The sequence below is a fragment of the Aptenodytes forsteri genome, unplaced genomic scaffold (genome assembly GCF_000699145.1).
Source record: "Aptenodytes forsteri isolate BGI_AS27 unplaced genomic scaffold, ASM69914v1 Scaffold123, whole genome shotgun sequence".
Taxonomy (NCBI): Eukaryota; Metazoa; Chordata; class Aves; order Sphenisciformes; family Spheniscidae; genus Aptenodytes; species Aptenodytes forsteri.
The window spans coordinates 2,218,748-2,233,292 of record NW_008794408.1 but is presented as its reverse complement, the minus strand read 5'-3'; the positions used below and the strand labels follow the sequence as shown (position 1 = coordinate 2,233,292).

General features: G+C 39.8%; 1 protein-coding gene across 1 annotated transcript in view; it reads right to left on the bottom strand.

Annotated features, from left to right (window-relative positions):
• Window positions 1-14,545, bottom strand: part of TMTC4 (transmembrane and tetratricopeptide repeat containing 4) — a 54,938-nt gene that overhangs the window by 25,464 nt on the left and 14,929 nt on the right. Inside the window, exons 5-6 of the mRNA XM_009288274.2 lie at window positions 3,764-3,861; window positions 1,573-1,665 (exon numbers count right to left, since the gene is read on the bottom strand). Coding sequence (XP_009286549.1) covers window positions 1,573-1,665; window positions 3,764-3,861 — 191 coding nt within the window. The remainder of the gene's footprint in view (window positions 1-1,572; window positions 1,666-3,763; window positions 3,862-14,545) is intronic.

Sequence of the window (14,545 nt, the reverse complement as noted above, 5' to 3'; positions counted from 1 at the left end):
ACTCAATTCCACTATCTATGTCATTGATGAAGATATTAAATAGTATTGGTCCAAGTATGGAGCCTTGAGGGACACCACTCATTATGGTTTCCACTTGGACATTGAGCTTTTGACTGTAATTCTTTGGATGCAGCCATCCAGCCAATTCCTTATCCATCTAACAGTCCATCAGTCAAACCCATCTCTCTCCATTTTAGCAGCAAGAATGTTGTGGGGGACCATATCAAAGGCCTTACAGAAATCCAGGTAGATGACATCAGTAGCTCTTTTGTACACTGATGCCATCACTCCATTGTAGAAGGCCACCAGATTAGTCAGGCACAATCTGCCCTTGGCGAAGCCATGTTGGCTGTCTCTAATCACCTCCCCGTCTTTCATACATTTTGACATAATTTCCACGAGGACCTCTTCCATGATCTTCAAAGGCACTGATGTGAGACTGACTGGTCAGTAGTTCCCAGGGTCCTCCTTATTACTATTTATTTCCATCACTTTAACTCTGAACCAGCTTTGCTTTAGTCCCCTACTGCTCTAGACTCTTTCCTTGTCCTATGCTAGTTGACATCACTTTCATTATACAACAAAATTCTCCAGCATTCCTATTTGCTGCCTGAAATACTCTTGCACCCCTCACTTAGCCATTCTTGGTTAAATCTACTGTTTCAGTTCTAGAGATTCCACTTTTAATGATTTCGCCCCGAAGCTCCTCACTTCATTCTTTGCGAAGGCACGAAAAAGCCCCATTAAGACTTGTGCTACTCAGAAACGTGAGCAAGACTTCTCTGCAGTGAAATCACCAATCAGTGCAATGTACAATGAATATTCCTTTGCCTTGCTGAACCTTGGATTGGAGAGGCAAATGATTTAGCTGTTGAACAGCAGTGATGTTCTAGTAGGCTGTTGGTCTATTTGGCTGTCAGTCATTCACCTGAGGCTGACTGTTTCTGTGGTTTGCTTGCCAGTGCAAATACTAGGTGCCAGATTCCACTTGAGCCAATACTAGATAAAGTGATATCAACAAAAGTCAGAAATTCGATCCTTAGCGACTACCACTGCTTACATATTTTTTCTTTTAAACTCCCAAGCTACTAGGAACTGTCTCCTGTTTGATAATTTGTATTCTGAAAAAAACAGTGTAATACTTTAGTGGGATTGGCAAAGTAGACATAATATTTTTTTAACGTACTTGTAAAAATGTCTAACTATCTCATTTGAGAATCTGAATAAATATCTCTCTCTCTGATCAAACTGCGTTAAACAACCATTTCACGTGTATAGCTACTGGAGAACTTGTGGCATCAAGCAGTCAGGTCTTCCACACCATATTTTTAACACACTGTTGAGAGAAGCATGGAATAAATTTCACTATCCAATGCAATTCTAATGCTATTCCATTACTGCTGATGTTGCTGCAAAGATGTCATAGCACATTGCCTTACTAGGCTGACTGAAAAGACTTCTATTTTTTTTTTTAAATTCTCAACAACAACAAAACTGTCAGAAGTTGCATCTTTGTCTTTTAGTACATGACTATCTGAATGGCCAGAACGAACAAAACTTCTGAGGACTCACCTCCAATGACTTGTCCTTATGTAGCAACTTTTGAATAAGCTCCAAAACATTTAGCTTGTTAATCACCAGTGCATCAAACACTGCATTCAAACCCTGAGCAACCAAGAGAAAAATAAGAGCATAAAATGGAGCAGCTAACCACAAGTATTTTTTTTTTAAATGCATCTTAAATTCCACTTCTACCATGAGTTGTTGTACATCATAACACTGATTCCAAACAAGTAGAAAGATACGTTAGTAGTAATGATGGCAGAATGGTAAATTGAGAACCTGAGCTCAGATGAGTAGAATATCATGTTACTGTAACGGGGATTCTCCTGCTACATGGAATAACCCTTCGGGGAATACCATGTACCAGCAAGCTAGACCCCACATGCAAAGTCACAACAGTATTCTGCTCTCCTCCTTTCCTAAATGTTCTGCAGCGTAAATGCTGCAGTCAAAAGGTAAGGCTTCTGTCAGTAAGGTGGAGTTTCTTTAAGCCTTCGACTTATTTTTTGCTGTGCAGTATGGTCTCTTTTGACTGTCAGGTTTCAGAAATACTATTTTTAAAGGGTACATAAATTGTCGCAGCAAACAAAGGCTCACAAAGATTTAACAGAGGTATCAGGCTTGCTTTTCTTCTTCACCAATATACACAGTGGAAGTTGCTGAAAAAAAAAAATAATCAAAGTTCTGTGACATCAGCCACTACACATAAAACTAGAGCATATTCAGTGCTTTGCAGGACTACACTTGCACATACTACCCCCAAGCAAGCAACCAAAATATATCCAGGGGTAATTCTGTTGAGGTGACCAGCAAAATCCAACTTTAACATTTTCCCTTCAATGTTTCAGCAATCACCAACCATGACAATCCTTGAATATTTAGCCTATATCCTAATAACTTTGGAAATTACCTCAATGTTCTAAAGACTAAACGGAAAAAAGACAGTAAAAATAGTTCCAGGTGAGGCAAAGAGCTAGGACACTGGGAGGCCACAAGTCTCTTTCTAACAGTCAAAGGGAGAAGACAGAAGAAAGGTTAGAGAGTGGCGTGGTTCCACGTAGAAAGGCCACCTGGCAGTTAAAAGGCTTTTGGCTCACTTGCATGGAGATAGGAAGGCAAGAATCCTGCTGAAAAATACATTCAGCCTACAAGCAATCTTTTTAATGTGTGATTTATCCCTTCATCCCTCTGACCTGTGCCCCTCAGCACAACAATAAATATAATTGTCCTAGCAATGCAACAGCAGACAAATAAAAAACCCGGATCCAATAACAATTCTGTGTCTGCTGCCTCAAATAATTACTTCATACCACTAAAGGAAATGATCACACCAGGTTTTAAGAGAATTCTTTGTGTTTTCCTTACAGACACCTTTTAAAAATACATCACTCTACAAACATCTACCCAAAAATAATGTCCTAAAGAAACAAGTTTTCTGTAATTTCTTCTCCCTTTTTTTTTTTAGTAAGGACAAGAGGGTCCTTGCTGCAAAGAATTCTTCTGATTCTGTCGCTTTATCTATGTCAGTTAAAGCTACAAATTGGATTTATTTATAAAGATATATGGCTATATAAAAGATAAAAATCACAGATGTAGCATTTCAGGTGGCTGATTTGGTCACCCAAACCAGAATGTCTTCACTGAAGTAATAAAAAGCAAGAGCACAATGAACATGAACAGTAGCTATAGCTGTTTGCATAGACAGATCCTTAAATAAGGGAAAGAAGGAAGAGATTCAGTATTAGAAATGCATAAACAACGGCCTTACTTCTAATTACACTGTTCACAAAAGCAGGAGGGTGGAGCTTTTAAGAATGCTCTCCTCCAGTTATGTCTTTGTTCATAAGCCTTCAACATGAGGTTTGTAGACCTGCTATCTCAACAATTACATTCAAAAACAAGGCCAACGAACATGATACACGTTGAAACTAACACTGTAAATCTTTCAAATTTTGCAAGAAATTAACAGGTATATGCAACCTGCTTACAAAAGATAAAATGAAGAATTCCAACAGATTGGCAGGGATACAATCAAGACAAATCTACTAGAATACTGCTTTTTGTCAACATTAACTGGTTTTCTGAAAAGAACAAAAAGGTGTGCATGCGATTAGCTGCGGAGAAGATTCATCTTTGTAGGCTTTACAACTGCATCTGACAGATGATGAGGTCAAAATTCAGTCAATAAGAGGATGCTTACCAGTATTGTAATTCCTTGTTCTTTGCACAGCATGGCTACTGCACCTAGGATAACACTCACCAGCACCCAGAACATAGAAAAATTATGTCCTTCCTTATCTGTCAAAATAAAGCATGCCATGACATTAGGTTTATACATTTAAAGGTGAAGTTAGAAATCTAAATTAAAATTAGAATTTTAAAAACATACAGCTTTTAATCTCACAATCTTTTCTGTCAGTCAAGATCTGGATACACAGACTTAAAAAGCACAGGGCATCTCCTGCAATATGCTGGCATTTGTCCCTTTATTGCAGTCATTTTCTATTCTGAGAGACATTAGAAATCTCCCTGTTTGCTAGACATTTTAGCCAGACTAATTAGAATGGCAGAAGCTTCACATAGTTTCCACAATTCATCATCTGCAAAGGTTAATTCCCAATATTTAGACACATTTATCATCCTTAGCTAGAGCTCTATCATTACTGTCCACTCTCTTCCAAGCTACCACAAGAACAAGAAATTCTTTCTAATGGTTACACACGAAGTGTCACACACGAAGTGTCACACATGCAAACTGTTTTAACTGTAGTCTAAGCTACAAAGGCACAATGAGCTGCTTCTCCAGGGCTGCTGCATTTAGCAAGTACCTCGTGTCATTTCATTAGCACTGCAATGGAATGCCATGGAGCTCAAAAATTTCAGCATCTGAGCAGAGAAGCAGTTAGTTCTTGCACTCAGGAAGCAGTTTTACAGCAGGGTGAGGAACTCTGGGGTTAAGAGATCAAGAGTAACTACAGCTTCTACTCAAAGAAAGAGTCTTTAAAGACAGCACCATGTAGCTGATTTTGGGTACTACAAGCAGACATTTCTGAGATTAATATAACAATAAGCCCTACTTCAGCCAAGGTAGTATCACACACAGAGTACATGGGTACTTCACATAAAAACGTATCTGTCACAACCTCTACTTCACAGGTGCAAGCAACAGAGGGAAGCACTCAGCTCATTCAGAGGCAGTTTCTTGATTCAAGCAACATGGGCTCTACAGGCATCACAAGAATCAATCTTTGACTTGGCACGTGAAAAAACAAAGTTGAACTCTACATTCATTGACTGAATCCCTTTCTTACTTTCCTTGATCTCTAGAGCAGTTCTTCCCTACTGCTAATGCAGGTTTGACCTCAGTACTTAAACAGAACTGCAATAATGGTCTATGGAAAGGGTAAATGGCAGAATTAAGATTAATTTCACCAGAAGTACGCACCTACACCTAAGCTAGTATACTAGACTTCCTTTCTAACTGGTTGAGAGAAGGGGACACCTTTAGGGATTAAGTTACCTAATTAAATGCAGTTGTCCACCTTTCAGAGAAGTAGCTCGCTCTCTTCGCTGATTATAAAGGGAAACTAGTATACGAGCTCAGATGTTATTGGGTCAGATATAAACCATAACAAGTGTGAAAAGGATCTGCTGACATTGGCCTCCTCTCTCATTTTGAAGCAGACTACTTCTTTTGTGGCAGAGAGCAGAAGTTTTCATAAAAATACGTGGAAGAACAGTTTTTGAAGTTGCTTCTAGCACTCCTTTCTTACCTAAGACTTAAAGCTTCAACAGAATGAATATTAAGATGTTTGAGATTCATCATTGCAATACCTAGGCATTTGTTTCTTCTCCCTCCACTCCAAATTGTGTCCTCACAGGTGAGGTAAGACTTAACATCTGAGGTACAGATGTTATAAAGTTAAAAGAAAGCCTTCTGAAGGAAAGAAGTCATACACATCTCAACAATACCAAAACAAAACGTGGAAATACAAAATACATAATGACTAAACTAAAGAAACATTACAACTAAAAAAAAAATGCAATGAGGAAACTCCAACTCACATCAATTATACAGAACAACAACTGAGGGTTGCAATTCATGGAGGAAGGGGCTTCAAAATTCATTCTAAGAATATTGCTAAGAATAAAACGAATCTGTCCTAAATGTATCCCTTGAAGGAGCTCTTCAACTCTTCAGACTCTGCAACACAACAGACTGTTCAGCCAGTTCTTGAAATTCACTTTTGGTTTGGTTTTTTTGTTGTTTTTTTTTTTTTTAATGTAGAAATAAACTAGTTGACAAAATGCAAAGATGGAAGGCAAAGTAATTGACTATGTTCACAAAATGACAACCAGTCAGTCTGGTTGTAAGGGTAAAAAGGAGAACAGTGAACAAAGTCAATGGACTTCATTGAGTTTACTGAAGCATACTTTCTTCAACTGAGAGATTTCTGCTTCCCAGAATCAAATTCTGGCGGAAAGAAGTCAGGACAACTAAGCACTTCTCAGAGAAGCAGTATTCAGTACACAAATACAAACTATCTTAACATGGAAGATAGTGGGAAGTATATATAGTAAGAGACCAGCTGGCGATTCACAAATGCTTTGATGATTCGAAACGTAAGAAGTAATAGAAAAAAAGGAACTAGGTGAAATTATCAAGTACAACAGCAGCACACTCATACAGAAACAAACTCAGAAAGGTCACATCACAAAATGAGAAAAGGTATGTATGTAAAGAACAAACCCCACAATTCCATAGATATATTGGTAAGAAGAGCAGCAAGGAAGGAGTTATTCCAATACTCAGTGGGAAAGAAAATGGACAATGCCAAGAAAACAGAAGTGTTCTGTGACTTTTTGCTTCATTTTTTCACAAAGAGGTCAGCTACAATCAGATGGCAAGCACAACCAGCAGAAAGGGCGCAAGAACAAAAGCAAAAATAGTGAACTACAAGCCACTGAATTTATAGAAGTTAATGTTTTAAATTACGATTCATTAAACTTACTCCAACAGGTGCTATACAACCCAGAGTAATCTCAACTGCTACCCCTGAGAAATCATAAAAAACACATGAGAATCCAGAAGCTTGAAATAAAACAAAACAATACCTACATGCCTACTTTTAAAGAGGAAAAGAGACACAAGAGGATAAGCTAAAGAAACAAAGCTAAGCTGACTGGCCAAAATTACCCAGAAAAAAACACACTTAAGACGAAAAATTTTCTAGGTGACCCTCTAAAATATAAAAGGATATGATTAATTAATTGCCAAAGACATATTTTAGCCATTTATATCAAACTAAGTATAATTTCTGACTTGGACAGGAGAAAAAAAAGGGCATTCCTGATGAAAGCAAACCTGTAAACATCCTATACCTTGACTTCATGAAGGCATGAAAATACCACCGGAGACAGCGTGAAATACGCCAGAAAAAATATGGGCTGCATGTAATTATTATAGAATGGATAAAAATAACAGCTGGAAAACTACACTAAGAGTCTAGCTCATTGTGAAAATGTAAAGATACATTCTGGATTGAGTCTTTCGTTCATCTGGCTCTAATAGATACTTTTAATTGGATGATGGAATAAGGAATATACTGATTAAGTCCAGAGGTGCTGCCAGGCTGCAATGGCCAGGAAACACATTAAGGAGAAGTCAGAATTCCATTGACAAACTGGAGAAATGGTCTAGTGAAAAACACCTGAACGTCATTCAATAGGCACACATTCAAAGTTGTGCAGAAACAGACTTGTCTTCTTGTGAACGTCCCAAGTCTCAGATGCCAGAAATGTCTCAGCATGTCAAGTGTAGCTAAGCTTAAGTATGGACTCTCAAAGATGGCAAAAGCACCCAGCAAAAGAGAAATAATGAGGGACCTGTAATGAGTATCTTATGGGAGACAGTGTCAAAGGCCTGGACTTTAGTAAGGCTCTTGACGCAGTCTCCCATAAGATCCTCAGAGAAGCTGTTGATGTACAGGCTGGATGTGCAGACAGTGAGGTGGATTGAAAACTGGGTGAATGGCCAGGCCCAGAGGATGGTGATCAGCAGCACAAAGTCTAATTGGAGGTCAGTAACTGCCAGTGTACCCCAGGGGTCAATACTGGGTCCAATCCTGTTCAACATCTTCATTAATGACCTGGATGATGGGGCAGAGTGCACCCTCAGCAAGACTGCAGATGACACAAAACTGGGAGGAGTGACTTATACGCCAGAGGGTCATGCTGCCATCCAGAGGGACCTCGACAGGCCGGAGAAATGGGCTGGTAGGAACCTCATCGAGTTCAACAAGGAGAACTGCAAAATCCTGCACCTGGGGAGGAACAACCCCAGGCACCAGTACATGCTGGGGGGCCACCCAGCTGGAAAGCAGCTTGGCAGAAAAGCACCTGAGGGTCCTGGTGCACACCAAGTTGAGCATGAGCCAGCAATGTGCCCTTGCAGGAAAGAGAGCTAATGGTATCCTGGGCTGCATTAGGGAAAGTATTGCCAACAGGCCAAGGGAGAGGATCCTTCTCCTCTACTCAGCACTGGTGAGGCCACACCTGGAGTACTGTGTCCAGTTCTGGGCTCCTCTGTACAACAGAGACATAGACATACTAGAGTGAGTCCAATAAAGGGACAGTAAGATGATGAAGGGACTGGAGCATGTCTCCTATGAGGAAAGGCTGAGAGAGCTGGGACTGTTCAGCCTGGAAAAGAGAAGGGGCAAGGGGGATCTCATCAACGTACATAAACACCTGAAGGGAGGGTGCAAAGAAGACAGAGCCAAGGTCTTTTCAGTGGTGCCCAATGACAGGACCAAAGAAAATGGACACAAACTGAAACACAAAATGAAACACAAACTGAACATCAGCAAACACTTTTTTACTGAGAGGGTGACCGAGCACTGGCATAGGTTGCCCAGAGAGGTTGTAAAGCCTCCATCCTTGGAGATACTCAAAAGTTGTCTGGACACAGTCCTGGACAACCGGCTCTAGGTGACCATGCTTGAGCAGGTCAGCTCAGGTGACCTCCAGAGGTCCCTTCTAACCTCAACCATTCTGTGATCAAGATCTTCTCCCCAAAACCATAATCTCTGTTCCTTTGTTTTCTTTTCAGGTCAATACAGTCATATTGTAGTATTACCAAATTTCATCAGTGATTAAACTTCAAAGAGAAAGAATTTAGATTAAGAAACATTTTTTCTTGTGCTTGTTCCTGGGTCAATACACACAACACCCCCCTGCCCCTGCCCTCTCCCCGCCCCCACCTGCAGAAATCTCAGTAAACTAGGCTGGAAAAATAGATACAAAAGACCGTCATTCAGCAATGACTTCAATCTTTTTTTTTTTTTTTTTTAAACAGTGATTTGAAAATGTAAAGCACTGCATAAGTGCTAATTATTATTATGAGATACACACATGCCAACAGAAGTAATCAGTCTAACAAAGCACATTCCCCTAATACGGCGCTGCTTCCCACCAGAAAAATCTTATGTCAGAAAATGAAACCAATCTTTCGCTGGCACCTGTGCCTGGTTGAAACTGGTACACCATATTGTGAGCAGGCATTGTGCCACTCTAACAGATGGACAAAATTGTAAGCATGCCAAAGAAACAAAGTACTTGCTTCTTTTTTTTTTTTTTAAACTAGAAAAATATAGTGTTTCTACACAAAACCAGAAAGGGTTGCTCAGATGGTCCCTCTTTAGGAGTATGTTAAGTCTGAAAGATTCAATGAAATACCTATATAAACCAGAAACAAGCCATGAGGGCTCCTCCACTTAGACTGCTAGACTTAAGTATAAGCATTCCTAGAGCAAAGATGCATACACAAAGTGTTTTACAGCATGGAATTGACTGATCCTAAATTTATGAGCAGCACACTGATGATACACCTCAACTGTCTTCCTAAACACTAATCCTGTTTTGGGAGACCTTATTTTGCGGTGTCCTAAATCCACAAGTCAATGAAGACAAATTCCTTAGAAGTTAAGGATATTAAGAAAATACTACATTTAGAGTACCAAGCTTAGTCTTACTTTAAACTCAAACTAACAACATCCAAACAATTATTACCAATTCAGACATTTAGGCATTCGGCATCTCCTTCTTCAAAGCTAACTGAGCAACTTAGAGCTTAGCCAGGTGACAGCTTGGAGCAGTTTAAGAAGTCACCATCTTCAGGTGAAACCCAGTAATTGATTCTGTGAAAGCACCTACTTTGAAAGTCAAAGCAAAGTAAGTTCTGTTGAGCTCCTTCAGGAAGTTTAATTTTTAACTGAAATAGATCACAAACGCTTATATATTCCATTGATGTGCCTTGCCTGCGGGGACGGTATCTTCCAACTAAACTACTACAAAAACTCATCTAATGAAGCTCTAAGATTTCCCTACTTGTGAATTGCTAAGCAAAGGGGGAAGAATTACCTAGTCTTAAAAGGTCACATAAGAATCCAGTTAGAATTAACTTAAGCCTGAGATCTCCTTGTGTATCTCCAAATGTACATACTACTGCAGCTCAGCTCAGTGTTTCACTTAGTTATGAAATTACAATAGCAAATGTCATTCCTAAACATATCCAAGCATCTCAAACTCATTACATATACACTACAGTAAAGGGATCACTTATCCCTGAGTTACACCATCTTGGACAAGCCGAAGTTTAGCACTAATTCTACAAAAAAAGGTTATTGTTTCTCCTCTTCCCACTAAAATAATAAAATTGTTAGGTTTTCCGCATACAACTATTCCCTCCCAATGTGTTCAAATATGAACAGTAGGGCACACAGTTGAAAAATCAGGGCCCACATGTTTAATAATAGTACATACCTCTTGACCAATTGCAAAATAGCTAACAAATTCCCCATATCTTAACAATGATCTCTTTCACACAGGAGACTTAAACATTTCCAATCTACAGGAAAACCTCCATAATACAAACCTCCAATATTCACAAAACTCATCACTACCGTCTGCTTTGCATGTTTTATTAAATTAGCAACAAACTAGTAGATGATTAACGGGCGACTACACAGAACAGAACAAAACAGAAACACACGACCAGAACAAAGTCATTTTTAGAAGTCATAGCATATGAGCAAACAGTTGATCCCCTATTTAATATCCAGGCCAATATTATTCACATGAAGCAAATATCATGAACTCATAATTTTACATCACTCGGAGATCGCCAATGCAGATGGCAAATACATGCAACTGGATCACTGTCAAGGTTGAAGACAAAGGAAGGCAAAATGAATACTACAGCAGTTTTAAAACACCTTACAAATTCCCAGAGAAGCTGCATTACAATTCAACAAAGTTAATAACCCACAATTCCCTTCAGAACATACCTAAACAGTTGTCAGCTCTTGCTGTCTCCAAAGCCTATGCAGTGGATTTGTCCCCAAAGTTGTGTTTTAAAACCGCAGGACAGAATGAGAACAACAGATTAGTTCCTTGCAAATATAAATGTTATCCTATCAAAGACGGTAACATGAAAAACTGGATATTGGGAAAAAGTAACAGAATTTTAGAACTTCAGTAAGACATAATTATACCCACATAGCATGTTAAATGCTGATACTTTTTAAAAAAAAAATAATGCTACAGATTCTGGCTAAAAGAAACTGTCTACCCAAAAATCCACCAAAACCACAAATAAACCACATCAGGCAAACAAGCTGCAGTATATCTTGAGCTTTACAAAAACCCATTATTTTCCTTTGGAAGTTTTCCAGTCTGACACTGATATTTTTCTGATCTTCTGATTGTTTTCAGTATTATATATACTTCCCCACAGTACTCCCAAATCCTCTACAGACATTTTATGAGTCCTTACTTCCAAGCCACAAAAATGTCTTACGTTCATTCACTTAGACGTCAGGTGAAAACAAGCACTAACCAGTCTCTCTTCTATGACTTTTGTCTCTGCTAGAGAAGACTTCAAGAACAACAGTTCAACAACTATGTCTATGCTAGCGAAAACCAAACAGATTTCTGGAACTCAACTGTGCACAAATCTCACATTGCCTTGCTGCAAGAATAGTCAGGTTCTTTATGAAAGACTTAGATAACCTATCTGTCCAATAGTAGCATTGGGATGCTGCTGGTGACAAAACAGTGTATGTTACTGAGGACACAACCATATGAGTAGCATGAACTCAGGCTTTTCAATATTTGTTTTACTCTGAGGCTCACTCAAAGTCCATCATTAAAAGCAAACTAGCATCAAACATGTTTTGGTAACTGTATTCGAAAGACAATACAAATACAGTCCACAAATCCTGAAGGGCTTAGAGTTGTAAGTAAGTTGTAACTCTTCTAAGTACTCCAAGAGAGTCACACTACCATGCATCTATTAATAACAATTTTAAAAAAATCCACCTTTGATAGTTCTTCTCCTACTGCTTGTAAAAAGTTGGTGACCTAAGTGCTATAAACATGCGACAGCCAAATCCAGAAACAAGGACACATGCAGTTGACCTAGGGTTTAGGGTCATGCTTGCCTTTAATACATAAAAATCTAGCAGGACAAAGGAAATAGGATGTTAGAACAAACTGGTAGATCCCACTTTTCTGCAGGATCATCATAAAGCAGCTATATTTGATTAGAAACATAAGCCTCATGCAATGGAATGCACAGAGGGTTTTTTGGTTGTTTTCTCCCCCTCTTTCTTACTAACAAACACTATTCCACAAAGATAAATTACCGTCTTGGTCTGACCTAGAATGTGATGAGATACCAACTCTTAACTTGGACTAGAACTATCAATGTGTACTGACGGTATCGCAGACTTTCTGGATCTTGTGGATTTGCCAGCAGAAGGAAAACATTCTGAGAAAAGAAAGGGTATTTTTTCTTTGCTGCTTCGGAGACATTGTTTAAGCCTATTTTTTAAACTCTATGTGTGTATTTTTAAAATGCTTCTTCTTTACCTATATTCAGAGTGAGATCAACTTACATTTGGGAATAAGACAGTTTTTGCTGTCTTTGACTCCCTCAATCTATGCAGAATCAAACTCAGCTAAACTCAGATAAAAAGGTCTTTAGTCCTTATTTATCCTATTATTTGTGAATGGCTAGAAGAACTGTTCACAAAAGAAGGAAATTCATACCACCAAAATGGAGGCATCCAAGGGTAAAACGTATTTACTTCAATACAACAAAACCACTGAAAAGTCATACTCTACTACAGCCACTTGCCCATATTTGGTTACCTTTTCCTAAGCCTTTCATACAAACATAGAGTCACAGAACAGCCCAGGTTGGAGGGGGCCTCCAAAGATCATCTGGTCCAACCTTTTGTGGGAAAGGGAGCCTAGATGAGATTACCTAGTACCCTTTCCAATTGCGTCTTGAAAACCTCCAGTGATGGGGACTTTGCCACGTCTCTGGAGAGGTTGTTCCAGTGATTGATTGTTCTCACTGTAAAAAATTTCTTTCTTATATCAAGGTGAAACGTCTCCCAGTGCAACTTGTACCCATTGCCCCTTGTCTTCTCCATGTGGCTCCTTGTGAAGAGAGGGCCTCCATTCTCTTTGTAGCTGCCCTTTCCTATACAGACACTAATGTTCAAACAGCCACCTGATGGGTTGGACCAACCTCCCCTCCCAAAGAAAAAAAAATTACAGCAAGGGCAGAAAAGCTGGTTGTGGTGGTTGGTGGGGTTCAGCTAGAGGGATACATGGGTACAGTGGAGAACAGGACTGCCGTTTGGAGGGACCACGACAAGCTGGAGGAATGGGCTGACAGAAGCCTCATGAAAATCAAAGACAGCACCATGCAACATTCCAGGCTGGGGACTGCCTAGGCAGCAGCTCTCCAGAAAAGGATCTGGCGTTCCTGGTTGACAAGTTGAAGATGAGTCAGTAGCATGCCTTTGCAGCAATGAAGAAGGTTAAATGCACGCTGGGCTGTACTAGCTACAGCATAACCAGCAGGTCAGGGAAAGTGGTTGTTCCTCTCTACTCAGCTCTTATGAGGCCACATCAGGAGTACTGTGTTCAGCGTGGTGTCCAACAAAAGAAACACATCAACAACCTGGAAGTCCAGTAAAGAACCACTAAGATGGTTAGGAGGCTGAAGAATATAACATAGGAAAAGAGGCTGAGGCGAATTGGTCACGTGTCACATCCCCCTCCCCCACCATCCTTGAAGATTTTTTGCAACCTACCTGGCTAAGGCCCCGAGCAATATGATTTATGAATCGCTCTATGATCTATGACAAAAGGAAGCTAGATTGCTCCATTTTAGCAGCCGCCTGCACTTCTACCCAGTTGAAGTGACAATGGAAACACACCCTAAGTTACAAGCCTGATCTTCCTAAGCTTCTACACAACTGAGAAATTCTGGTACCTCTAGAAGATGACTGCAAGTGCCTAAGATAAGCTATTCCTCTGGCCTTCAAAAGGAGTCTGTCTCTTTCCAGTGACTATGCAGGAGGAGCAGGAAGAAAAGGCTTTTAAGTTGCATGCCCAAGTTAGCTGCTTAAGGTGACAAAGTAGGGAAACCTCCTGAAGGTTCAGCCAGTAAAGCCTGAGAATACCGCATACATAATGGACACAAGGTGAAATGCAGCTGTCTTATGAGGCTGACGATCAAGTTTGTAGGGATACTGGTGGAGACAATCTGAGATTCATCCCAGAGTACTGAAGGAGCTGTTGGATGTTATGGTAGGACCCCTCTCAGTCATCTACCAAAGGTCTTGGGAGTCTGGGGAGGTCCCTGCTGACTGGAAGCCAGCCAACGTTATTCTAATCTACAAAAAGGTCATGAGGGAAGACCCAGGGAGCTACAGACCTGTTAGTCTAACCTCAGTTCCTGGAAAAATTATGGAGAAAATTACACTGGGTACTATTGAAAGGCATTTAAAGAACAATGCAATCATCAGGCACAGTCAACATGGGTACACAAAGGGCAAGTCCTGTTTAACTAATCTGATATCCTTCTATGATAAGGTCACCTGCCTAGTGGATGAAGGGAAGG